General features: G+C 38.0%; 1 protein-coding gene across 6 annotated transcripts in view; it reads left to right on the top strand.

The window, feature by feature from the left end:
• PPP3CC (protein phosphatase 3 catalytic subunit gamma) overlaps positions 1-14,497 on the top strand; it is a 74,322-nt gene extending 59,825 nt beyond the window's left edge. For 2 of the 6 annotated variants that reach the window (XM_019714473.3, XM_074338252.2), the window contains exons 11-15: positions 5,835-5,861; positions 6,773-6,854; positions 7,473-7,570; positions 12,821-12,850; positions 13,973-14,497. In XM_019714473.3, the coding sequence (XP_019570032.1) occupies positions 5,835-5,861; positions 6,773-6,854; positions 7,473-7,570; positions 12,821-12,850; positions 13,973-14,199 (464 nt within the window). In that variant the 3' untranslated portion in view covers positions 14,200-14,497. The remainder of the gene's footprint in view (positions 1-5,834; positions 5,862-6,772; positions 6,855-7,472; positions 7,571-12,820; positions 12,851-13,972) is intronic. The other 4 variants (XM_019714482.3, XM_074338253.2, XM_019714490.3 and 1 more) reach the window with 3 other exon arrangements.
• Positions 14,498-21,188: the final 6,691 nt, after the last annotated feature.

Below are 21,188 nucleotides of genomic sequence, written 5' to 3' on the forward strand. Positions count from 1 at the left end.
TCTCATCCCCATTTTTTATAAAATGTGGATATAAGCTGATATATGCTTTAAAATTTTGTTTTTGAAAGGAAATGAAAAATAACCTTGTAGGTTAAGATTGTGAATTGACCACCCTTCTAATTCCATTCCTTCCTGAAACCACACTAAAACCACAATACAATTTTGGTTTTACTTAAGTGTTATAAATTAAGGATTTCCACTTTAGTAAGCCAGACAAGATAGTTTAAATCAACCCTGACTCTTAAGACAACTGGAAAAGCAATACAAACTATTTTTAAATTTTGCCTAAAAGGCATTCAGAAAGCTAACAAAATAATAAAGAATTACCAGGTTAAGATCTGGAAAAAGGCATAAATTCAGAGAGGTAAGACCAACATTTGGGACTATTTCTTTCCTAAAGACATTCATGAATTTCAAACAAGGGGGCTGAGAGCTTGATCTGCCCTCCTGATAGAAGCTAAAAAGGTTGGGGTTCCTGGCTTGCCAAGGATGATGTGCGTGCCAGCAAGCTCCTGCTTGCGGTTACATCCATGTAAGAGTAAGGATGAACTGGAAATAGAACCTTCAAATCATTTCAATTACTAAAATTTAAATAAGGTAGTCCCAGGTACCTGGCAAAAGCAAACCTCTCTACACTAAGATAACATCATGTAAGACCTTAAATTACCAAAGTCTTTCAAATATTATATATGGCTCACAACCGAAAATGACTAGGCGTATGAGGAAACATAATGGCGTGAATGAGAACCAGCAGGAACAGAAAAAAATAAAAACAGATTCCCAGGTTCTCCAGACACTGGCTTTATCAGACCAGACGGTAAAATAATTGTGCTAAAAAGCAAAACAATGCTTCCTATGTGCAAGAACATAAAAGACAAGATTGAAATATTTGGCAAATAACTGTGAATTATAAAACGAGATATAACAGAGTTGATAAAACACCAAAAGAAAATTCTAGGAATGAAAAGTAAAACAACAAATTAAGAAACTTGACAGATGAATTAACAGCAGATTTAATAAAGCTAAACAGAGAAGAAATCAACCAGAAGGTAGGTCAGAAGAAGCAACCTAGAATAAATCACAAAAAGAAAATGTAAAATACCAAAAATAGCCTAAGAGACAGAGAATACAGTGAATAGGCCTATCAACTGTATGTTTGGAGTCCCAGAGAAGAGAGAATGGGGTAGAACCAATATTTGAAGAGATAATGAATAAAAATTTTCTAAAATAGATAAGACATTAAGCCACAGATTAAGAAGCCCTGTAAACCAAAGCAGAATGAATACAAAGAAAACAACACCTAGGCAGCACATCATAGTAAAAGTGCTTCAGATGAAAGACAAAGGAAAAAATCTTTTAAGCAGCCAGAAGAAAAGAAATTACTTTCAAAAGAGAATAATTAAACTGACAGTAGATTCTTAATGGAAACAGTGGAAGCAGGAAACAATGTAAAATATATTCAAAGCACTGAAAGATGATAACTGGTAAGTGAGAATTCTATATCTAGCAGAAATATCCTTCAAGAATTAAGAAGAAATAAGCGTTTTTCAGATAGCCCTCCCTTAAAACATTTACTATGAGAATTACCAGGAGACCCACACTAAATGAAATTCTAAATGATATTCAAGCAGAAGGAAAATACCACATGGAAGCTTGGAGATTCAGGAATAAAGAGTAAAAATAGTAGAAAATATGTGGCTAAATCCTATAAATGTAGAATTTATTAAACAATAACAATAATGTTTTATTGGATTTAAAAGACAGAATTAAAATATATGACAATAATAGTTGGCAGTGGGATAATTATAGTTAAAGTGTGTGAGGAGTGTATAACATTGTACTTTGATAAAAGATGCATGTTGTAATCTCTAGAGTAACCTGTAAGAAAAGATGTTTGTTTGTTTGCTTGGTTTTTTTAAGTATATAACTTTTAAGTTATGGAAAAATGGAATGATAAAAAATAACCTGGAAGAACGCAAGAAAGGAGGGAAGGTAAATATAGCAGCAGGACAATAGACTAAATTATGATGATAAATATATCAGCAGTTTTATTAAATATGAATAGATAAAAGTCAGATTGTCTGGTAGGATTTAAAAGAAAACTTTATGATGTTTTCTTATAAGAGACAGATCTAAAGCATAAAGATACAGAAAGCTCTAAAGCAAAACATTTAGAAAGAAACCACACAAAAATTATACAAATTCATCCTGAGAATAAAAAAGAAATTCTCATTTAATGAGGCCAGTATAACTATGGTACTAAAACATGACAAGGGCATGAATATAGATAGAATAACCCTAAACAAAACATCAACAAATTGAAACTAACAATATACATAAAAGAATTATGCCTCCCAAATAACTTGATTTGTTCCAGAAACCTTATAAGGTTTTTCAATCTGTGTATACTCATGTAAAATGCTAATGTGGCAACTCTTTTCTATATATCTAAAACTATTCTAAAATAAAAATTTTATTTAAAAAATCAATCACTGCAGTGAATAATTCACTGCATTAACAATAAAAGAAATATCATTATCTCAGTAGATGTAGAAATAGCATTTGGTAAGATTCACCTTTCATTTACAATAGATCTTTTAAACTAGGTTTAAAGAAGAATTTTTTGACAAACATACCAATAAAAACCAATAGCAAACATCATATGGTGAAATGTTGAAAGCTTTTCTCAGTGATTGGGAGCATACAAGGGTGCTGACTATAAATACCTCTATACTCATGTTACATTATATTAGAGTATAATGTGATACTCTGTATCATGTTAGAAGTCGTATCCAGTATAATAAGGCAAGAAAAACAAATTCAAGGTATAAAGATTGGAAAGGAAGAAACAAAACTATCATGATTTGTAGATGATATGGTTGTATACAAAGAAAACTTTTTAAAGTCTATAGATAATTATTAGAATCAATAAATGCAGGTAGTAAAGCTGGATACAAAGCCAACAACCAAAAATCCTTTGTAATTCTATTTACCAGCAACAAACAAAACAAAGTTTTTAAAAAGATGCCATTTACAATATCATCCCTAACAATAAATCTAACAAATGATGTGAAACCTCTAAGCAACGAACTATAAAATATTGTTAGAGAAATTAAAAGGGCTCTAAATAAATTGGAACGAAATATCTTATTCATGGATTATTGGAAGATTCACTATTCTAAAGATATAAATTATTCCCAAATTGATCTATGGATTCAAAGTCAAATATTAACAATTTGATTCTAAAATTTATATGGAAATGCTAAGGATAAATTCTAAACATCATAGGGAAATAGCTTAAGTCTTGAAGAAGAATAAAGTGGGAGGACTTGTTCTATAGGACATCAAAATTTACTATAAAGCTAGAGTAATTAGAATTATTAGTGCAAAGACAGACAAGCACTGAAACAGAATAGAGAATCCAGAAATAGATCCACACAAATATGGACACTTGCTGTAGACCAGAGGTGGCCCTGCAGAGTAGAAGGAAAACGATGGTATTTTTCATAAATGGTCTGGGGATATGTGTTAATATTTGACTAAAAATTAAACCTGAACCCTATCATATTCCAAACGCAAAATAAATTCAAGATGGATTAATACATTCAAATATGAAAGGCAAAACAATAAATCTTCTAGTATTTATAATATAGAATATCTTCATGATCTTGGGGTAGAGGAAAAATTTTTAAACAGAACACAAAAAGCACTAACCATACAGGAAATGAATAATAAATTGGACCACATTAAAAGTAAGAACTTGTGCTTACCAAAAGACTCTATTGAGAGTGAAAAGACAAGCTACACAGTGGGAGAGGATTTTTGCAACACAACCAATGAAGGGCTCACTTGCAGACTGTATAACAAACTACAGATCAATAAGATGAGACTTGAACAAGCACGTCACAAAAGAGGATATCCAAATGGCCAGTAAAAATATGAAAAGATATTCAACCACATTGGTAATTATAAAAATGCAAATTAAAATCACAAGGGATGATTTTATTCAACCACTAGATTGGATAAAATTAAAGGTGAATAACAACAAGTATTGGCCAAGATGGGAAGTAGCAGGAATGCTCATACACGAGTATAAATCGGTACATCCTCTTTAATAGATAGTGCCAAACTGTTATCCAAAGTTGAACATATATGTACCCTATAACTGAGCATTTGAATTCTAGGAATATACTTAACAGAAATGTGTATAGCAAAGGGAAGTGCATAGGAATATTCATAGCAGCCTAATTCAAAATAGCCAAAAATTGGAATCAGCCCAAATGACCACTGACAGTAAAAAGGAGAAATAAGCTGTGGCATATTCATATAGTGGAATTATATACAATAGTGACAATGAACTGGAGCAACAGAAAGCATGGATGAATCTTACAATGTTGAGCAAAAGAAGCCAGACACAAAAGACATACTTAATTGTTCCAATTACATAAAGTTCAAAAACAATGAAAACTGTAGTGCTTGTGGACACGTGATCAACCTATAAAGAACTGCAAGAAAGTGATTTCAATAAAAGTCAAGAGAAAGATTTTATTTGGGAGGAGAGAGACTATAATTATTAGGAGAGGTCCCAGGAGGACATCTGGGGTGCTAGCAAGGTTCTATTTATTGACCGGAGTGGATTATATGGTCATTTGCTTTTTAATAAATCACTTAGTTACATGTTTGTTTTATGTACTTGTCTGTATGTTTAGCACACTTCACAATAGAAAAAAGATTTTAAAAAGTTATAAACCTACGAGAATGCAGAGTTTTTTGTAGGGATATTTGGAAGCTGGACAACAAACGAATTAGTGTTACTGACTTAGCTGATTTCAAGAAAGCCGAAGTCCAGCTTTCAGGAATGCTGAGTTCCAGCACAGAATCCTCAAAAAGCAGAGGAATTGGTAGTACCAGTTGCTAGAATTGGGTACTATGGGTTAGGGGGAGGAGGGAGATGGGCACTGATAAAGTAAGGAGACTGGGTGAGAGCTTTTGGAAAGGCAGATAAAGTAGTTTGCCGGTGGGCAACTGCCTCTTTTCCAAGTCTGCAAGCTAATCTCTAAAAAATGTAAGCCAAAGAATGTAAGGGCTGGGGATACAATTGAGAGCATCATGGCTTGCCAAAAATGTGAATGAAGTAACCATATGTATACTCAATACCGATAGAGCGAATTCCTTAGTATAGGCTCACCCTGATTACTTATGTAAAGCTTCAAGTCAACAATGCACCCACCAACTCAGAAAGCTTTTCAGTCCTTCAGTCTCAATCCTCAGCAACACTCAGGATTAGCGGACACCTCTGGAGTCTCTGAGAGACAACAACAAAAACAGCAATAAAGCAACTTAAATGAACTTGAGATCCTGAAGGAAATATAAAACTTTAAAAAGGAAAAACTATAAAATCTCCAGAAAGATAGGGGAAGATACTGAACCCATTAAATAACAACAGAATGCTCTTATTAAGAGATTTGTAAGCTGTTTGTTTTGTCCTGTTTTCGTTCCTTGTTTTCAGCGTCTTTGTTCCACAAATATGTTTTTCTATGTCTAATTTTATTTTCATAATCTGTGGGGATAGCACATGTTGAATACTAATAGATGTGAATTAATGTAAAACTATAAACTTTTAAGAGGGGCAAAACTACTGACAAGAAATCTGTAATTTAACATCTGTTATGACACCAAGGGTATATCTCTTCTGAGCTGATAAAGTTAATAGCCTGCTTCTCTCATTGCATTTCACTTTGATTTTTTTTTCTCTCTTCCATGAAAACTTAAATTGCTCTTCTCATATTTTTATCTTCATCTCCTTGTTTTCTTGGTGTCTCTTCTCCCTGAAGATCACTACATTTCAAGCTATCAGAAAGGTATCTGACTAAACTGTGCTAAGAGCTTAATAGTCGCTGTCTGTCCCACCACAGTCTATGAGTTAGACTTTTTTAGTTGTAGTTGAATAGTTTCAGACAGGCTCTCCATCCTCCCTTTCTGTTGTAATGCATATATTTTCTCTGGACCTGCTGTACGATCCTGCAGGATACTGAGCGTTAGGGGGGTGAGGAAGGAGAGGCCATGTTTCTTTTTCTGACTTTTGAATGCAGTCACCTGGTGCATGCTGGACCTTGGCTTCTCATGTGTGAGCTGTTTCCTGAATCCTAGATGAGGAAAGGTCATAAAGTCGTGTGTTAACTTTTTTGATGTTGCTTTATAAAATACCTTACCCATCATCATCATTTGTACTACACAGTTGTCTGTAGTCGTTGTTACTCACCAGTTTGTAAGTGAGGATTATACTCGTAGAATGAAAGCAGCCCTCACAGTAAATTCAGGAGAGCTAGCTGTGTATTGTGTTTATGTGCAGAAGACAACTGCTGAAATCATCACTTGCCGTTGCAGGCCAAACCCTGCATCCTAAGGTGGCTCACAGCATTCTCAAAACAGATCTTTGCTATAGCAACTATCTTTGTTTATATGTGTGTATTACATTCTTCTCTGTGTTCTACATTTCAGAACCACAAATGAGTTCCCACCTCTCATAGATCTGCCCAGTCTTTCTTTTTCGTGGCCCCTCCATTTTTCACTTCATCTTTTTTCCTTCTGGTTTGTTTTTTCTCTTGCACCTTAGCACTTCCTGGGATTTTTGTTGTTTGTTTAAATAAACTTGGGCCTTGATTTCTTTTTTAAAATAACAGTTTCTTTAACGTAGAAAGATACTTCATCCTGCACTTTTAAAACTAACCTGTTAACACATTCCTGTAACTTATTCTTTGTATTCTAAAAGGAGGCACCACAGTTCGAAAGGAGATCATCAAGAATAAAATCAGAGCCATTGGGAAGATGGCACGGGTCTTTTCAATTCTTCGGTAAGGATAAGTCTGTCATTACAAGGTGGGATAAAAGCATTTTGAGAGTACATTAGAAGTTGATTTCAGAGTAGGTATTTCAGAATTGGAATTTGCTATTAGAACTGTAGGTCTTTGGGTTGAGTGCAGATTGAATCAGACCTACGTGTTAAAATGACTGGAAATGCTCAGGTGAACATTTGGTACGAGCTCAGAGGTCGTGACTGTAGTGATTCAGTGTGGATTCTGGAGCCGGAGAGCCCGTGTGCTTCACATCCTGGCTCTACCTCTTCTTAGCTGTGTGAGCTTGTGCCTCATTTTACTTGTCTGTAGAAGACTGATAGAAACAGAATCTGCTTTACACGGTTATTAGGAAGATTAAACGGTATAATACATGGGAAAATTAGAACAGCACCTGGTTATTAAGTGCTATTCATTGAAAACCAAAACCTGGCAGATTGTTTAAAAAGTGGAATATTTAGAGAAAACATCCCTTTCTTTGGGTCAGGGAAGGGGTAGGGAGAAGGAGAACCTGTCCTCCGTCTTTATGCATCTTTTCTTAACTTCCTTCAAGTACCTTGGAATTGCTGAGTAGTAGACACCCTGGCATTAACCCAGGGCTTTGATCTTCCTTTGCAGGGAAGAAAGTGAGAGTGTGCTGACTCTCAAGGGCCTGACTCCTACAGGTACACTCCCTCTGGGTGTCCTCTCTGGAGGAAAGCAAACTATTGAGACAGGTGAGTATGAGAAACGCATCTTTCACGGACGGTGTGCTCCCATTACCCAGCAGTCCAAGTTAAATTTTAAATTGGGGCTTCATCAATAAAAAAGCATGAAATCTTGCCATCTGCGACCACATGGATGGACCTGGAGGGTATTATGCTAAGTGAGATAAGTCAGACAGAGAAAGACAAATACCATGTGATTTCACTTATATGTGGAATATTAAAAAAATAAATAAAAATAAACAAACAGACTCATAGATACAGAGAACAAACTTATGGTTGCCAGAGGGGAGGGGTTGGGCAAAATAAGTGAAGGGGAATAAGAGGTACAAACTTCCAGTTATAAAATAAAGTCATGGGGATATGATGTACAGCACAGGAACTATAGTCAATAATAACTTTATACAGTGGCAGATGACTTAATTAACATGGTGATGACGTCATAAGGTACATAAATGTAAAATCATACCTGAAACTAATATAATATTGTATGTTAACTATAATTTTAAAAAATAAAATAATTTTTTTTAATTGGGCTTCTTTCAATAAATGGTACTGGAGCAATTAGATATCCATCTGTGGGGGATAAAATGAATCTTGACTCTTGTCTCCATATAAAAAAATTAATTCAAAATGAATTAAAACGTAAATGTAAACAGTAAAACTCCCAGAAGAAAGTGTGGAGAGTAGACACTGGGGTAGATAAAGAGCCCTTAAATAGAACACAAAAAGTACTACCCTTAAAAGAAAAAAATTAAATTTTATTAAAATTAAGAATTTCTATTTACAAAAATACATGATTAACAAAGGGAAAAGGCAAGCCATAAACTGGGAGGAAATTTTTGCAATGCGTATGTCTGACAAAGGACTTGTATTAAGAATGTATAAAGAACTACAACTCAAAAAGAAAAATGCAGACAACCAATTTTTTTAAAATGGTCAAAAGATTTTAACATGCACTTCAAAAAAGAGGATATTGAAATGGCCAATAAGCATATGAAAAGATGCTTGATATAGTTACTCATCTGGGAAATGGATATTAAAACCACCGTGAGATACCACTACATACTCCCTGGAATGGCTAAAATGAAAAAGTCTGGCAATACCAAGTGTTGATGAGTTTGTGGAAAACTAGAACTAGATACATTGCTGATGGGCTTGTAAATTGGTTCAGTCACTTTGGAAAACTGTTTAGTGGGCAGAAAACCAAAACATGTCTACTCCATAACCCAGCAATTCCACACCTGGTATATATTGAAGAAAAATTAATGCATATGTCCACCAAAGGATGTGCATAAGAGCGCTCACCTTAGCTTTATTCACAAGAGCCGCAAATGGGAAACAACCAAGTGGTCATCAGCAGCAGAATAGATAAACAAATAGTGTGATATGTATACAGTGGAATACAACTCAGCAATAAAACAAATAATGAATACATGCAAAATCATGGTTGACTCTCACAGACATCTTGGTAAACTCAAAACACTAGACACAAAAGAGCACAAACTGTCTGATTTATATAATGTTCAAGAACAGGGGCACTAATGGTAATAGAAGTCAGAATGACACTTCTTTTGGTAGGAGAATATTAGCCCAGAAAGGCCATAGGGGACTTCTGGAGTAGTGGAGATGGAATGTTCTATATCATTATCTGGGTGGTACTTACACAAGTATATACATAGATAAAAATGTACTGAGCTGTACACTTCAGATTTGGGTACAAGATAACACCTCGCTTGTTTATGTTTTATACCTCAAATATTTTTGGTTAGTTAATCAGAAAGGGAGTTTGTCTCTTTGCCTATTAGCCATATCCTACTCCAGTGCCACAGTCACCTCTTCAACCAGAATGTCCACTCTAAAAATTACATGAGCACTGACTTCTAAGGAGAGGGCTTTATGGAACTCTGGAATGAAAAGATTGTTGTTTGTCAGAATAAGCATAGGGCTGGTCAAGCAAGAGGAAAGGACATGAGATCACGTTGGATGACTATTATTAATTCTAGGCATGAAAACTGGAGTTGAAGCATTAACAACTTAAACTAGAGTTTCATTGCTTTTTTGCCCCCTTGTTTTATTGCAGTTTCTACTTAAGTTTTTCTTTTTCTCCTTGTCATTCTGCCACTTAGAGGAAGTAGAAATTCCACTGGTATTGATTTATAGGAACACGCTCCTTTCCCCCCTTTTTAATACGACTGAGTTCTTCCTCTTTCAAATTGAATACTGGAATATTAGAGGTTAGCTATTTGGAAGGAAGAATGTATATTTGTTTCCTTAGAAATATATAATTAATTTTCCTAATTTCTGTAGTTTCATAGAAAGAACCAGTAAACTATGTCAGATTGAATTTTTTTCTCTCAAATGAAACATACGGTTTCTTGTAAGCAAACTGCTTTTCCACCATGACTTTGCTTGGTAATTAGTCATGTGAGATATTCTGAGAGCAGTTCTGACAAGGCAATTTAGCGGTAACAGGAAGTCACATGGGTGAAGAAGGGAATGTCCTATAGCATCCTTCCTTGCAAAGTTTTGAAAATTTGCTGATCCACAAAGTCTTCGTTTTAATCTGAGCCAATTTTTTCTAGACCTTGAAAGAGCAACTATGCCAATCTGGGATGAGTAATAAAAAGAGAATTTTATAGATGTATTATTTGTAGATTTATCTGTTTATTTATAACCCTTGGTCTACCTTTTGTTTTCAGTCCCTAATATATCCAGCTTCTTAGTTTCTAATATGACTATGAGTGTTTTAATCAATACAGGATTGTTTATTGAGACTTTGGAAATCAATAGAAATCTTCAGGAATGCGTAAGAACAAAACTACAGTCGGGGCCCACTTTTTACAGCTTCTTATTCTCTCCTATTGTTTGACAGGAACTGAGTTTATTTTGTCATTTTCCTGTCATAGTCTCAGTTCCACAGGTTCATTGACAAACTGGAACATTAGCTGAATAAGACCTTTTATTGTTTATATAACTTTACCTGGAGAGCTTTCAACCAACAATATTCCATATGGCCTTGTAGCATACCTTCATTTATGCCCCACCTTGTTCCAAGAGGGATTGGAATAAGTTACAGTATACATACAGCACAGTGAAGTAAAATAAATATGCTTGGAAGTTGGAGCACAAAGGAAAACAAACAGAAAAGGCAATAATCAGCCATAAATCTGATTCCAAGCTTCATAGTAGCCAAAATAAAAGAAGAAAGCTAAGAACTGAACAACATTCACAAAGACAATAAGATAAAAAACAGATCAGTTATAAATTGGACTTCATCAAAATTAACTTCTGTGCTGCAATTGGAACCATGAAGAAAGTGAAAAGACAGCCCATAGAATAGTTGAAAATATTTACAGATCATACATCCGATACGTGGCTATGTCTAGAAAATACAAAGAATTTATAACTGAATAATAAAGGGTCAAACAACTCAATTAAAAATGGGTAAAAAATTTGAATAGATGAGCACACAGTGTGATATATCGATGATATATTATAGAATCGTACACTTGAAACCCATGTAATTTCACTAACCATTGTCACCCCAATAAAAAAAATTTTTTTAATAGGCATTTTCCCAAAAACCACATACATAAGGTCAATAAGCACATGAAAAGATGTTCAACATCATTAGACATTAAGGAAATGCAAATAAAACCACACTGAGATACCACTTTATACCCACTAGCATAGTTGTGATAAAAAAGGTAATAACAAGTGTTGATGAGACTGTGGAGGAATTGGGACCCACGTCCACTGCTGGTGAGGATGGAAAATGGTACAGCCGTATAGCCTTTACTGAATAGATGTGTTTCAGTAAGGGGAAAAAGTCAGTTTGTCAATTTTATATGACTGTTTCTTATAATGTCCTTCAGTACAGACTGATACCTTAATACCCAATACAAAAAAGCAATTCTGGGAGAGCCCTAAACAATGTAACACGAGTACACACTTTACCACCGTAGCTTTTAAACTCTAATTAGGCCCACACTCTGTATACAGTTTTAGACAGTGCTCTGTTCTCCCACTTCTAACCATTGCATCAGTGATACACTGTTTGAAGCAACTATCGTTTTCTTATGTAAGTTTATTTTTTCTATTTGAGTAGATTAGAGGGGATGTGACACTGCTTTAACACATGCCTACATATGGTCGACACATGTAAGCACTTGATAAGTTGATTCCAAGTTTCCATTTTTCACACTACGAGTATGTTAGGAAGTTAATTTTTCCATTCTGCCAGTTTCTCCTCTCATCGATATAGAAAGCCTCAGGAACAGAAACTCTTCCCGTTCACTCTTCTTCCCTGCCTTCTTGTTTAAAAGTTGGTATTGGAGGAACTGACAGCGTTCCCCTAATAGGATCTTTCTTGCTACAACCTGTAACCTTTTCATATATTAGGGGTTTTACTGTCTCAGAAGAGGATGCAAAGAAGTTTACCTGTGGGTATTAATTTTTCAATTGCTTCCTTTTCCATCAATGAAGGAGAAGAGGGCCATCTTAGTAACTGGCCTGTTCTCTCGCACAGCGAACGGAAGCCATATTGGTTGGAAATGTCAGCCTTTGCTACATCTCTAATCCCAGATGGTACATGAATTTGTATCCGGAATTCAACAGTTTTATGCCTTTGCCAGCTTAGTACTCTACCCTCGGACAAGAAATAACCCCACACTTGTAACCTATTGTTCTCTCCTTCCAAATGCCAGTCAAAAGCCATTCTTTTTTCATTAAGTAACTAAAAAGGACGGTTGGACCCCGCGTAAGTTGCATGAGAGCAATAAGTAGTTTTAAATAAGTTTTTTGAATAGGACGCAGCAGCAACTCATTTAAAATACCATCTGAACTATTACAAATCAAAGAACGGTTGTAATGTTAAATTATTTGAGTCTACGAGTTATTTTGATATGTGAATGTCAAGATATAAATTAGCAGCTAGCTACTTAAAATCGGGAAAACAACGTGACTCTTGGTTTCTTATAGTCAGCTTGACTGGCCCAGTTGGCTTAGCTCTAGATGCCATTAGCTAAAAGATTCCCGTGCTACCTGGAATGTTAAAAATATTAGAAACTCTCCCCACCTCAACCCCCCAATTTAGTTTCTTGCAATAATCCTCTCGCTTCTCTAACTAGTTGACTTTTACTATGGGTGGGAATAGGCTAGAAGGTGGGACCCTGGGATGTCTGCTGGCAGCGTTGCTGTAGGTTTACTCATTCTTTTTCTGTCTTCATTTTTGCATGCCACTGCTCCTGCCTCTTACAGCCACAGTAGAAGCAGTAGAGGCCCGGGAAGGTATGGCCATATTCCTATGTGATCATGTGTCTGTCTACTAGTTTAAAAAAACTTTTGTCAACGTTTGAAATCTTTTATTATTGCATCACCAGAACTGTAACAGTGAAAAAAGGAGTACCTATTTCTAGGCATGCTCACAAAGTATCCTGCAGTTGTAGTAATTTAAATGACCCTCTCCACAGCTACAGTCCTTTCTGGGCTCTGTTTCAATGCAGTGGCCGAAGCTTAAGCAACTGGTCCTGAGGGACCAAGTAGTTTAATTCGATAGCCCTTCCATATATAAGAGACATCCTTTTGCTAACTAGAGATTCAAACAGATTGGCCTCTTTAATGATTCTAAAAGATATCGAGAGCTGAGGCCAAAGTAAACAGGAATTTAGATTGATTGTTTTTTGAGTTTGCCCTAAGGCAGTCAAGCTAAATTTGTTCCTGTGAAAGCAGATTTTAAGTAACAAAGTATCTGTGAACTGGTGGATGAAAACCATTGGAATTGATACTGTGTTATAAATTTAATTGCTTTGTTAGGTGAGGTGGTTCAAAATGGGAATGCCGTTCCTTGACAATACAAAAGTTCAATCAGAAAGAAAATATTTAGAAGCTACTTTTTAGATGGTTTTTAACTTACATTCAGCTCCTGGTTGTGCAAGATAAAAAGCTGTCCTAAACAAAAAAGATTAGCTCTTTTGTTACTTTTTTTGTGGTCAGTGTGATGTTTGTGCTAAAGTACTCTGTTTAACTTGTTCTATTATTCTAGTGTTTTCTTTTTTCTCTCTTGCATTGAGCACGTTTCTGGCCCATAAGAAGCTCTTTCCCAAATGTACTGGGGCTAAGTTAAGAACTTGTTTGCTTTTTGTCAGGTATATTTCTGCTACGATTAATTGTACTGAGCGTCTATGAAAATTACTTTCACAGTTTCAGCTGCCCAAGCCTTGGGGCCTTAAGGAATTAGTAGCTTCAAGACAAGGCTAATTCAAATCAAATATTGCCTATTAGTCTCACCAGACATGTGCTCCTTAGCCACCCTTCTATGTTTTTCTCTAGGAAGCTGCTATGTGCTAAGAAAGTTGAAGCTTGTCTGCCTTGATGTCTAATCGAGCTCCTCCCTTTCCTGTTTTTCTGTAGCCATCAGAGGGTTTTCGCTTCAGCACAGGATCCGGAGTTTTGAAGAAGCCCGAGGTCTGGACCGAATTAATGAGCGGATGCCACCCCGAAAAGATAACCAATACTCTGACGGGCCAGTGAAACTGGTAACCCCTGTACAATCAAATGCCACACACAGAAGTGACAAGGGAAGAAAAGCCAGTAATGACTCAGAGCCCTTCCGTGGCACAGGTGGATCCAAGACTTAAGAAGAAGTTCTATTTATTTATTGTTGGAAAACAAAGACAAGTTTAACAACTTAAGCCTAGAGGTGCATTCATAATATACTCTGCATTTATTCTGTAAGAAGGGTGACCATTTTATAAATTCTTTTAACTTATGTTTAATATATATAAGAAGTGCATCTGTTTTGTTTTTTCCTCTTTTTTCCTAATTTTTAGGAACTGATCTGATTGTCTGATACACATGTGAAATCTTGTGCTATAAAGGGGACCTTCCCCTAATAAAAGGGCCTTGGAAACCTCCACCCTGGGTTTCTGACTTGAACTAGCCAGCCTTTTCTCTTGTTTTCACAAGCTAATATCTTTCATTTCAGACTAACAACTTTTCAAACGCAAGATGTTTTGTTTCTTTCCTTTCCACAGGGTACCATTGAAAAAAACCTCTTAGCTTTCAGTGGCTAAAACTTCTCTTCTCATGGAAAACTCGATTAGAGTAGAACGTCTAAGTGAATAACTGAAACGTGTAGATTAGGGCTAAGGAGAATGTTTTCCATAATAACCTACTTTCTTCTGCACTCTTGGTTCCTTTTAGTATGTTCTAGGAAGGCGAAAGGTGATGAGAGATTTTCTTAGGCTCACTTAAAATTTGTTCGTGTAGTATGAGCCTGGTTGGTTTAAACTTCCCTCAGAACTTTGGAGGTTTCTTAACTGTTGCCAGGTACTTTTATTTTTGAATCCCAGGTGATTTGCTCCACCTGCAAAGAAAGCTCCGTTGCTGACTACTTTATAAATGCCCTCTGTAAAACCTTCAACAGTAGGAAGTACTTATGTCTGTCTGTCTATTGCATCAACTATTATAGTATCTATTCTCCCCATTGTCTTTCTCTTTTTCTATGTCAGCATTTTTTAAAACAACTGGGGTGATGGAAACTGACCAGGGTCGAATGATCCCCTTCTAAAGTGGAAGTCTTGCTAAAGGGCACTGGCTGAGCGAGGGTTTCATAACTTCTGTATCAATTACAGAGATGTTTCTCCATCTTACAACACTCATTAGGTTGAACTGTCTGTCAGTATCTGTCAGCATATTTTGGAATACAAAAACAAGTGTTCAGATATAATGTTTGCATAATCTTCCTTGTTTTTCAAGTCACAGCCAACTAGTGAGGGAACTTTCAGGGATCCTTAGGCCGCCATTTTTGGTGTAGCCTGGCAACCGGTGCCATTATGACCATGTCATAATACTCATTGGTCAGCTTTGCAGTGAGTGTGCATGTCTGGGCAACACTACACAAAGTGCATATTTATGGAATTCCTTAATGTCACTTGGGATGTAGCAAGTATCTCAGATGGTACTACCTTATGTTCGGAGCTTCAAGGACAACAGAAACCTTTTGCTAACAGTTCCCAGTGTGTCGATGACAGAGATCAAAGCATTTTGCGGACTGGAATCTGGTGGCATGGGTTGCTCTGTTAAAAAAGGAAGGATACTGGGAAGGAGATAAAACCTGTGGGTTGTGAGTAAAACCTGTGCAAGAAGGGAGAAAAATCTTTTCTGGTCGTCATTTGTTTAAAGAGGGACTTCATCACCGGGCTGGGCTGAGACCCCGTCCTCCCCAGTCCCAGGATGGAAGAGACCGCTGTTTTGGAAATCTCACCTAAAATGAAAGTCAGTCCACATGACACATTTGATAGATGGCCGTCTCTTATCCCTTTCGCCTTTTCATTGAGGCTGTTGTTTTACACATGCAACCCACAGGTAGAAACCACTCTTACGGGCTTCAATCAGCACGCAAGTCGTGAAATAGTCATTACACATCCTTGTAAATAAAAACTAACATTGCACTAGTAAAATAGAGGATTATTTACGAATGTCTTTTATCTTCCCACAAAGAAGCAAGTTTCCTTGACAGAGGCATCGCCAAGGGATGTACCTTACAGGTCCCCTTTGAGCTGTTGAAGGATAGGCCGGAGCAGAGAGGTGAGAGGTCATCGTTCAAGAAAATCAGAGTGAGTTTAAAATAGAGCAGCAATAGCTCTTGAAGGAAGTTAGGTTTGAAAATTCTGCTGAATTCTAAAGGAAAAGGTATTTCGTATGTTCTGTGGAAAGTTGGGGTATTTCAACACTTTAGAAAGCTATGTGTTAAGTGTATCTGTATGATATAGATAGCTTTTTTTTTTTTTTAATCTTTTTTTTTTTGGGGGGGAGAGTATTGGGAGAACAGTGTGTTTTTCCAGGACCCATCAGCTCCAAGTCAAGTCGTCGTTTTCAGTCTAGTTGTGGAGGGCACAGCTCACTGGCCCATGTGGGACTCGAACCAGCGACCTTGGTGTTATGAGCACCGCCCTCTAACCAACTGAGCCACCTGGCCACCCAGATAGCTTCTTCAAGTGAGACCTTCACTCAGTGTACCTGCGTATACACTGGCACCTATGACGCAAGGCAGTTTAGAAGGCATAAACCTTAGGAATATATTGTTATCACAGCACTTGTTCTTCACCCTAGACTTCACTGGAGGGTTTTTAATGTTTTAATCTAAAAGTAGCTCCCAAGATGGCTGGTCATCTGCCCTGGATTTGCCTTAGAACTACTATTCCTGCTCAGTGTCAGCATATCAAACAAACTTTCTAACAGCTGTCAGAGCTGAGTATTTCTGGTTTCAAAGCCTCTTCTATTAAATCTTCCCCCTGCATGTTCTAAAGACACTAAAAATACTTCTCTCTTGTTCTCCTTCACTTTAAAGTCCACAGGAACCTTATTTTCTCCAACTTCTCTCATCTAGGGGGAAAAAATGGACCACTTCTTACATCAGTTCCCTAGACATGTCGGAGGGCTCCTTTGTAAACTTTTGTGAAATATCATTTTAAAAATGACACTTCCCAAAGACCAGTTTTCCCAGTTTTGTCTACATCCACATCATAGGAAATTTTGAATTGATCAGATGACTATTTTTTAAATAAATATTTAAAAACTCATCTAACACAAGTACAAAACATATATCCTTTTAAAATCTCTGTGTTCTGGGGGGGTGGGGAATCTCTGTGTTCTGAACATTTGGAGCAAAAAAAAACCCAAAAAACCAACAAGCCAAGGTGTGTGTGTGTGTGTGTGTGTGTGTGTGTGTGTGTGTGTGTGTGATGGAATGCTAAAACAAAAGGAGCCTGTGTTACCTCAAGGTAACACTGGGTTTGGGTACAGACATGCTGATTCTCTGGCCTTTTGCAACTAGATATTTACCAGTGAAGTGAAAATTGCTTATCACCCTCTGATAGGCCTGATATGACTCCCAGCTTAGGCATGGAAGAACCAGACTCTCCATGAATATCAGTATTTTTCATATCCTTTTATCTATTGTCTTTTCTGTTCCTACACAGTTCATTACCCTGTTAACTTGAGTATGATTTCCTGACACTGTTCAAAATATGTAAAGAAAAACCCTTATTGTTTTGTCCACAGAATATTATCGTTTAATGACATTAAGAAGCAAGGGTGGCGATTTCTTAAAATTGCATCAGTTACGGAACTTTCAGCCTTGGTGTTGTCCCTTAGATCCTCTTCTAATTTTAAAACAAAGTTGGAGGCAGCTGCACTCTTTAAGAAAAATATTATAAAACGTGACTACATGAGGTACAGCCCGGCTTACGGCTCACGATCCTTACTTGGGAGTCGTTCCAGCCTCTCTGACTAAGACTGAAATCCGTTCCTTCTGCCCTCCCTTGTTGTATGTAAATATTGTAGCCGATCTCCAGAATTTTTGACTACCTTATCTATAGATGGAAAACTCAAGGTCTTGAGAATTAAGTTCATCTTGACCAGTCTGGGTGACCAGTTGTTTAAAATGGTGTTTAGGAAGAGCTTGCTCCAGGTTGACTGATTTAGGTTTTTCTTTGTGTTAGTTATCAGATTTTTCCCTCCAGTTTTGGTTATTAAAAATTATTTCCAAACCCAGAAAGACTTGTTGAGATATCCTAGAATCCCCAATTTTATTGTAGTTGTTATAGTAACAATGGAACCCACTTTTTCCCAAGGCATTATTCAGCATTCCCTACCCAGGCAGAAAAGATTTTAGAGAGGGGTGAGTCTCCCCCAGTTATGGGAATGAGGCTCCAGCTTTCTAAATTATTTGTGGTTGTAACCATAGATACCCCCTTGTCTGGCCCTCGGTCCACATCTTTTCTGAAAGCTGCTATCAGAGGGAGTAAAGGGCAGCCTGGGGAGCCCCCGCACTAGCTGAGGGCCTGGGTTACCTGGAGGACAGTTCTGAAGCACTGTATTACCACAGTCCCACCTCAGCACTGCTGAGACCTAACACTTGTAGGAAAGCCGTAAGAAAAAGCAGGTATGTATAGAGGAAGAAGGTTGCGTAGTCAGAAAATACGGTTGTTACTCTTGAGTTGAGCAGAGAACTGCATTAAAAATAGAGCTTTGTGCCATTGACAGAGTGTGAAAGAGGGAGCCTATATTACTTTGACACTTGTGACCTGCCCTGCCTATGTCTAGCCAGCGAGAGGGAGTGAGGTCAGAGTCAGCTGCTTCATCTATGCAGTCACAAAGGTCAAGGTGATACCGGAGAGTATATTCCCTCCCAGGAGGCCGTGGCCTCAGCCCCAGCAACCTTGGCAAGACTTGTTAAATACCACCATTGTGTGAGACCACGTTATGCATCTTCTCTCCTACATCCTCATGACAAGTCTAGGTGGCTTAAGATCAAGGATCGAAGACATGGACGTGGACCATCCCTCTGAGCAGCTCTGAAGTGGGGCCATGCACGCTGCCTGCCTGTGAGTTACTGCCCAGCCTCCCTTCACGCCCTTGGCATAGCTGTCTCCAGATATCTATTTTTTTCCATGTTAAAATGAAGAGCATTAATAAGGAGGAGGCCTTATTATTTTTCCTAATAGAAGTGTTAGCAGGAAGAATCTGGTTTCGCTGCCTAAATGAGGTGGTCAGATATATGAGACTAGCTCGTGGTGTGCTTTTTTTTTTAATGCTTTTCTGGATGATGGTTATTTCCTCGTGCTTAGCCATTACTTGCTTTTTCTTGTTTTCAGTTATCTTAAAATGGTGGGAATGTTATTTGTTGGCTAGAAATCATTCAATAAGTATTTTGTGAACAAGAAATTGATTTGTTAAAACTTTCTTGTAAACTGGAAATCATCTTTTGAAAAAAGCAGAACACTCTTAAAATCAAATGATAACTGTATTGGCTCCCTGTGTCTTTATTTTCTTTATTTCCTGGTGGAGGCACTTATATTTGGCTCTTAGCCATTCCATAATTCTACAAGTCAAGGGAAAGCTTGACGTTCGATGTCTGGTGTCTGATAATGCCAAGGAATTCCCCTCTCAAGGAAAGGAATCCCCCACAAGGACCTCTTTCCTTCACCTGTTCCTCCTTTTCATTTGAAACCAGCCTCGTGGCTACAGTGGTATTTCTGTTCCTCCCACTCAGAACCCACTGCCTTGCCCCGGCCTCTCCTGGCACCCTGCCCACCACCACTAACTCACACTTCAGTGCCAGCCCCTCCTGTGACTTTTCCGGCAGAGGCCGCTACTGGAAGGAAAGGAAGAAAGTCATCCTCACAAAAGATAAAAATAACTACCATAGTAATTTAATGACTCTGCATGCGACCCTAATAATAGACATGGACGGAGTCCATCTTAGAAGAAGCTGGAGAAGCCAGAGAGGCGTTGCATGTGGGGTTGGACTCTTAAGAACAGGAAGTGTCAGGCCAGCCTCTTGATTTCCTCTGAAAAGTAGAAAAATCGTGAGGTGCCGTGGATTCACAAGGAAAAATAACTTCCACTGGGCAAGTGCCCAGGGCCCTTGGAGCGGCAAATGTGTCAGTGAGGGAATTCTATCGGTTATGGCCGCAGAGGTAGAAAGTCTAAATCCAGGGCCTGCCAGGCCTGAGTAAGGCAGTTTGGCTCTGAGGGCAGTGACATCACGGGCCAATTTATAGGCTGGAAAGCGAGCCCAGATTTCTAATTTCAAATAAGCTGAGTGTGCGTTTTAGGACCTTTCCCGATAAATAGCGTCCCAACTTAACTATGTCCTTACACCTCAGTTAAACCTTCAGTAAAATGGGGTGATATTTACTCTTTATTTTCAGCGTTGTGGGAAAAAAGTTTTGTTTGAAGCCTGGAAATTAGGAACTCGAATGCAAATTCACATTTACCTCTCACTCCACCTACATTTAATCCCTCCTTTCTCGGCTGCTATATGTAATTGCATGGTCTTTTTGTATCATGACTTTTAGGCATTAGAAAGAAAGTCTGTTTCATTTGGATGCAGTGCATTAATACCTGAATGGTGCACGAGGTCGCGGTCTCTTTCATGTTGCTGCGCTCAGAGGCTCATCAGAGAATCAAGGAGGTGGGAAGACAAGGTTCTTCTTTGTTCGGAGGCCAGAGCACGACCTCGCGGTGTCCACTGGCCAACGACTCCACCCTCTTGTCATTCTCGTCTCAGTTATCTGCACCAGGGAAGATGCAGACCTACTTTTCCAGCTCCTGGTCTGTGTGCCTTTTGTGGCTGAGTTAACTTGGCGGAGTTTTCCCTCTGAGGTCATCGCTTATTTATCTTTGCCTTATAAAAATCTGCTTTCTAAAGAGCTGACAAGCACTTGCTCTCTCTTTCTTTCCTGAGAACTAGAAGAGGTTCATCCAGCTCGGTTCTTCTCAAAGACACGCCATCTGTGCCTTGTGCTAGTTTGCTCGTCTCTACAGGGAGGGAAAGAGCCAACGAAGAGTGGCTGTGACGTTAATGAAAAGGCTTCCTTGAAGGTAGACTAGATAATTGGACAAAAGGCCAAGTTCTCTCACGCCTTTGGGATTTCCAGGTGATTGACGCTGAGAAGCCCGAACCGATAGGTCCCAGTTACGCCCTGTGTATGCTGTGGAAACATCAGTGCGAGGCAGGCCTGCAAGCCGCATTCTCTCTTCCCGTGGGGATCCGCTCCCTCAGCCTGGCTGCCCGGGCCCTACTCCACCTGGACTGGGTATTTTTTCACCACAAAGA

This window comes from Rhinolophus sinicus, chromosome 15 (assembly GCF_057876585.1).
Source record: "Rhinolophus sinicus isolate RSI-liver-muscle chromosome 15, RSI-T2T, whole genome shotgun sequence".
Taxonomy (NCBI): Eukaryota; Metazoa; Chordata; class Mammalia; order Chiroptera; family Rhinolophidae; genus Rhinolophus; species Rhinolophus sinicus.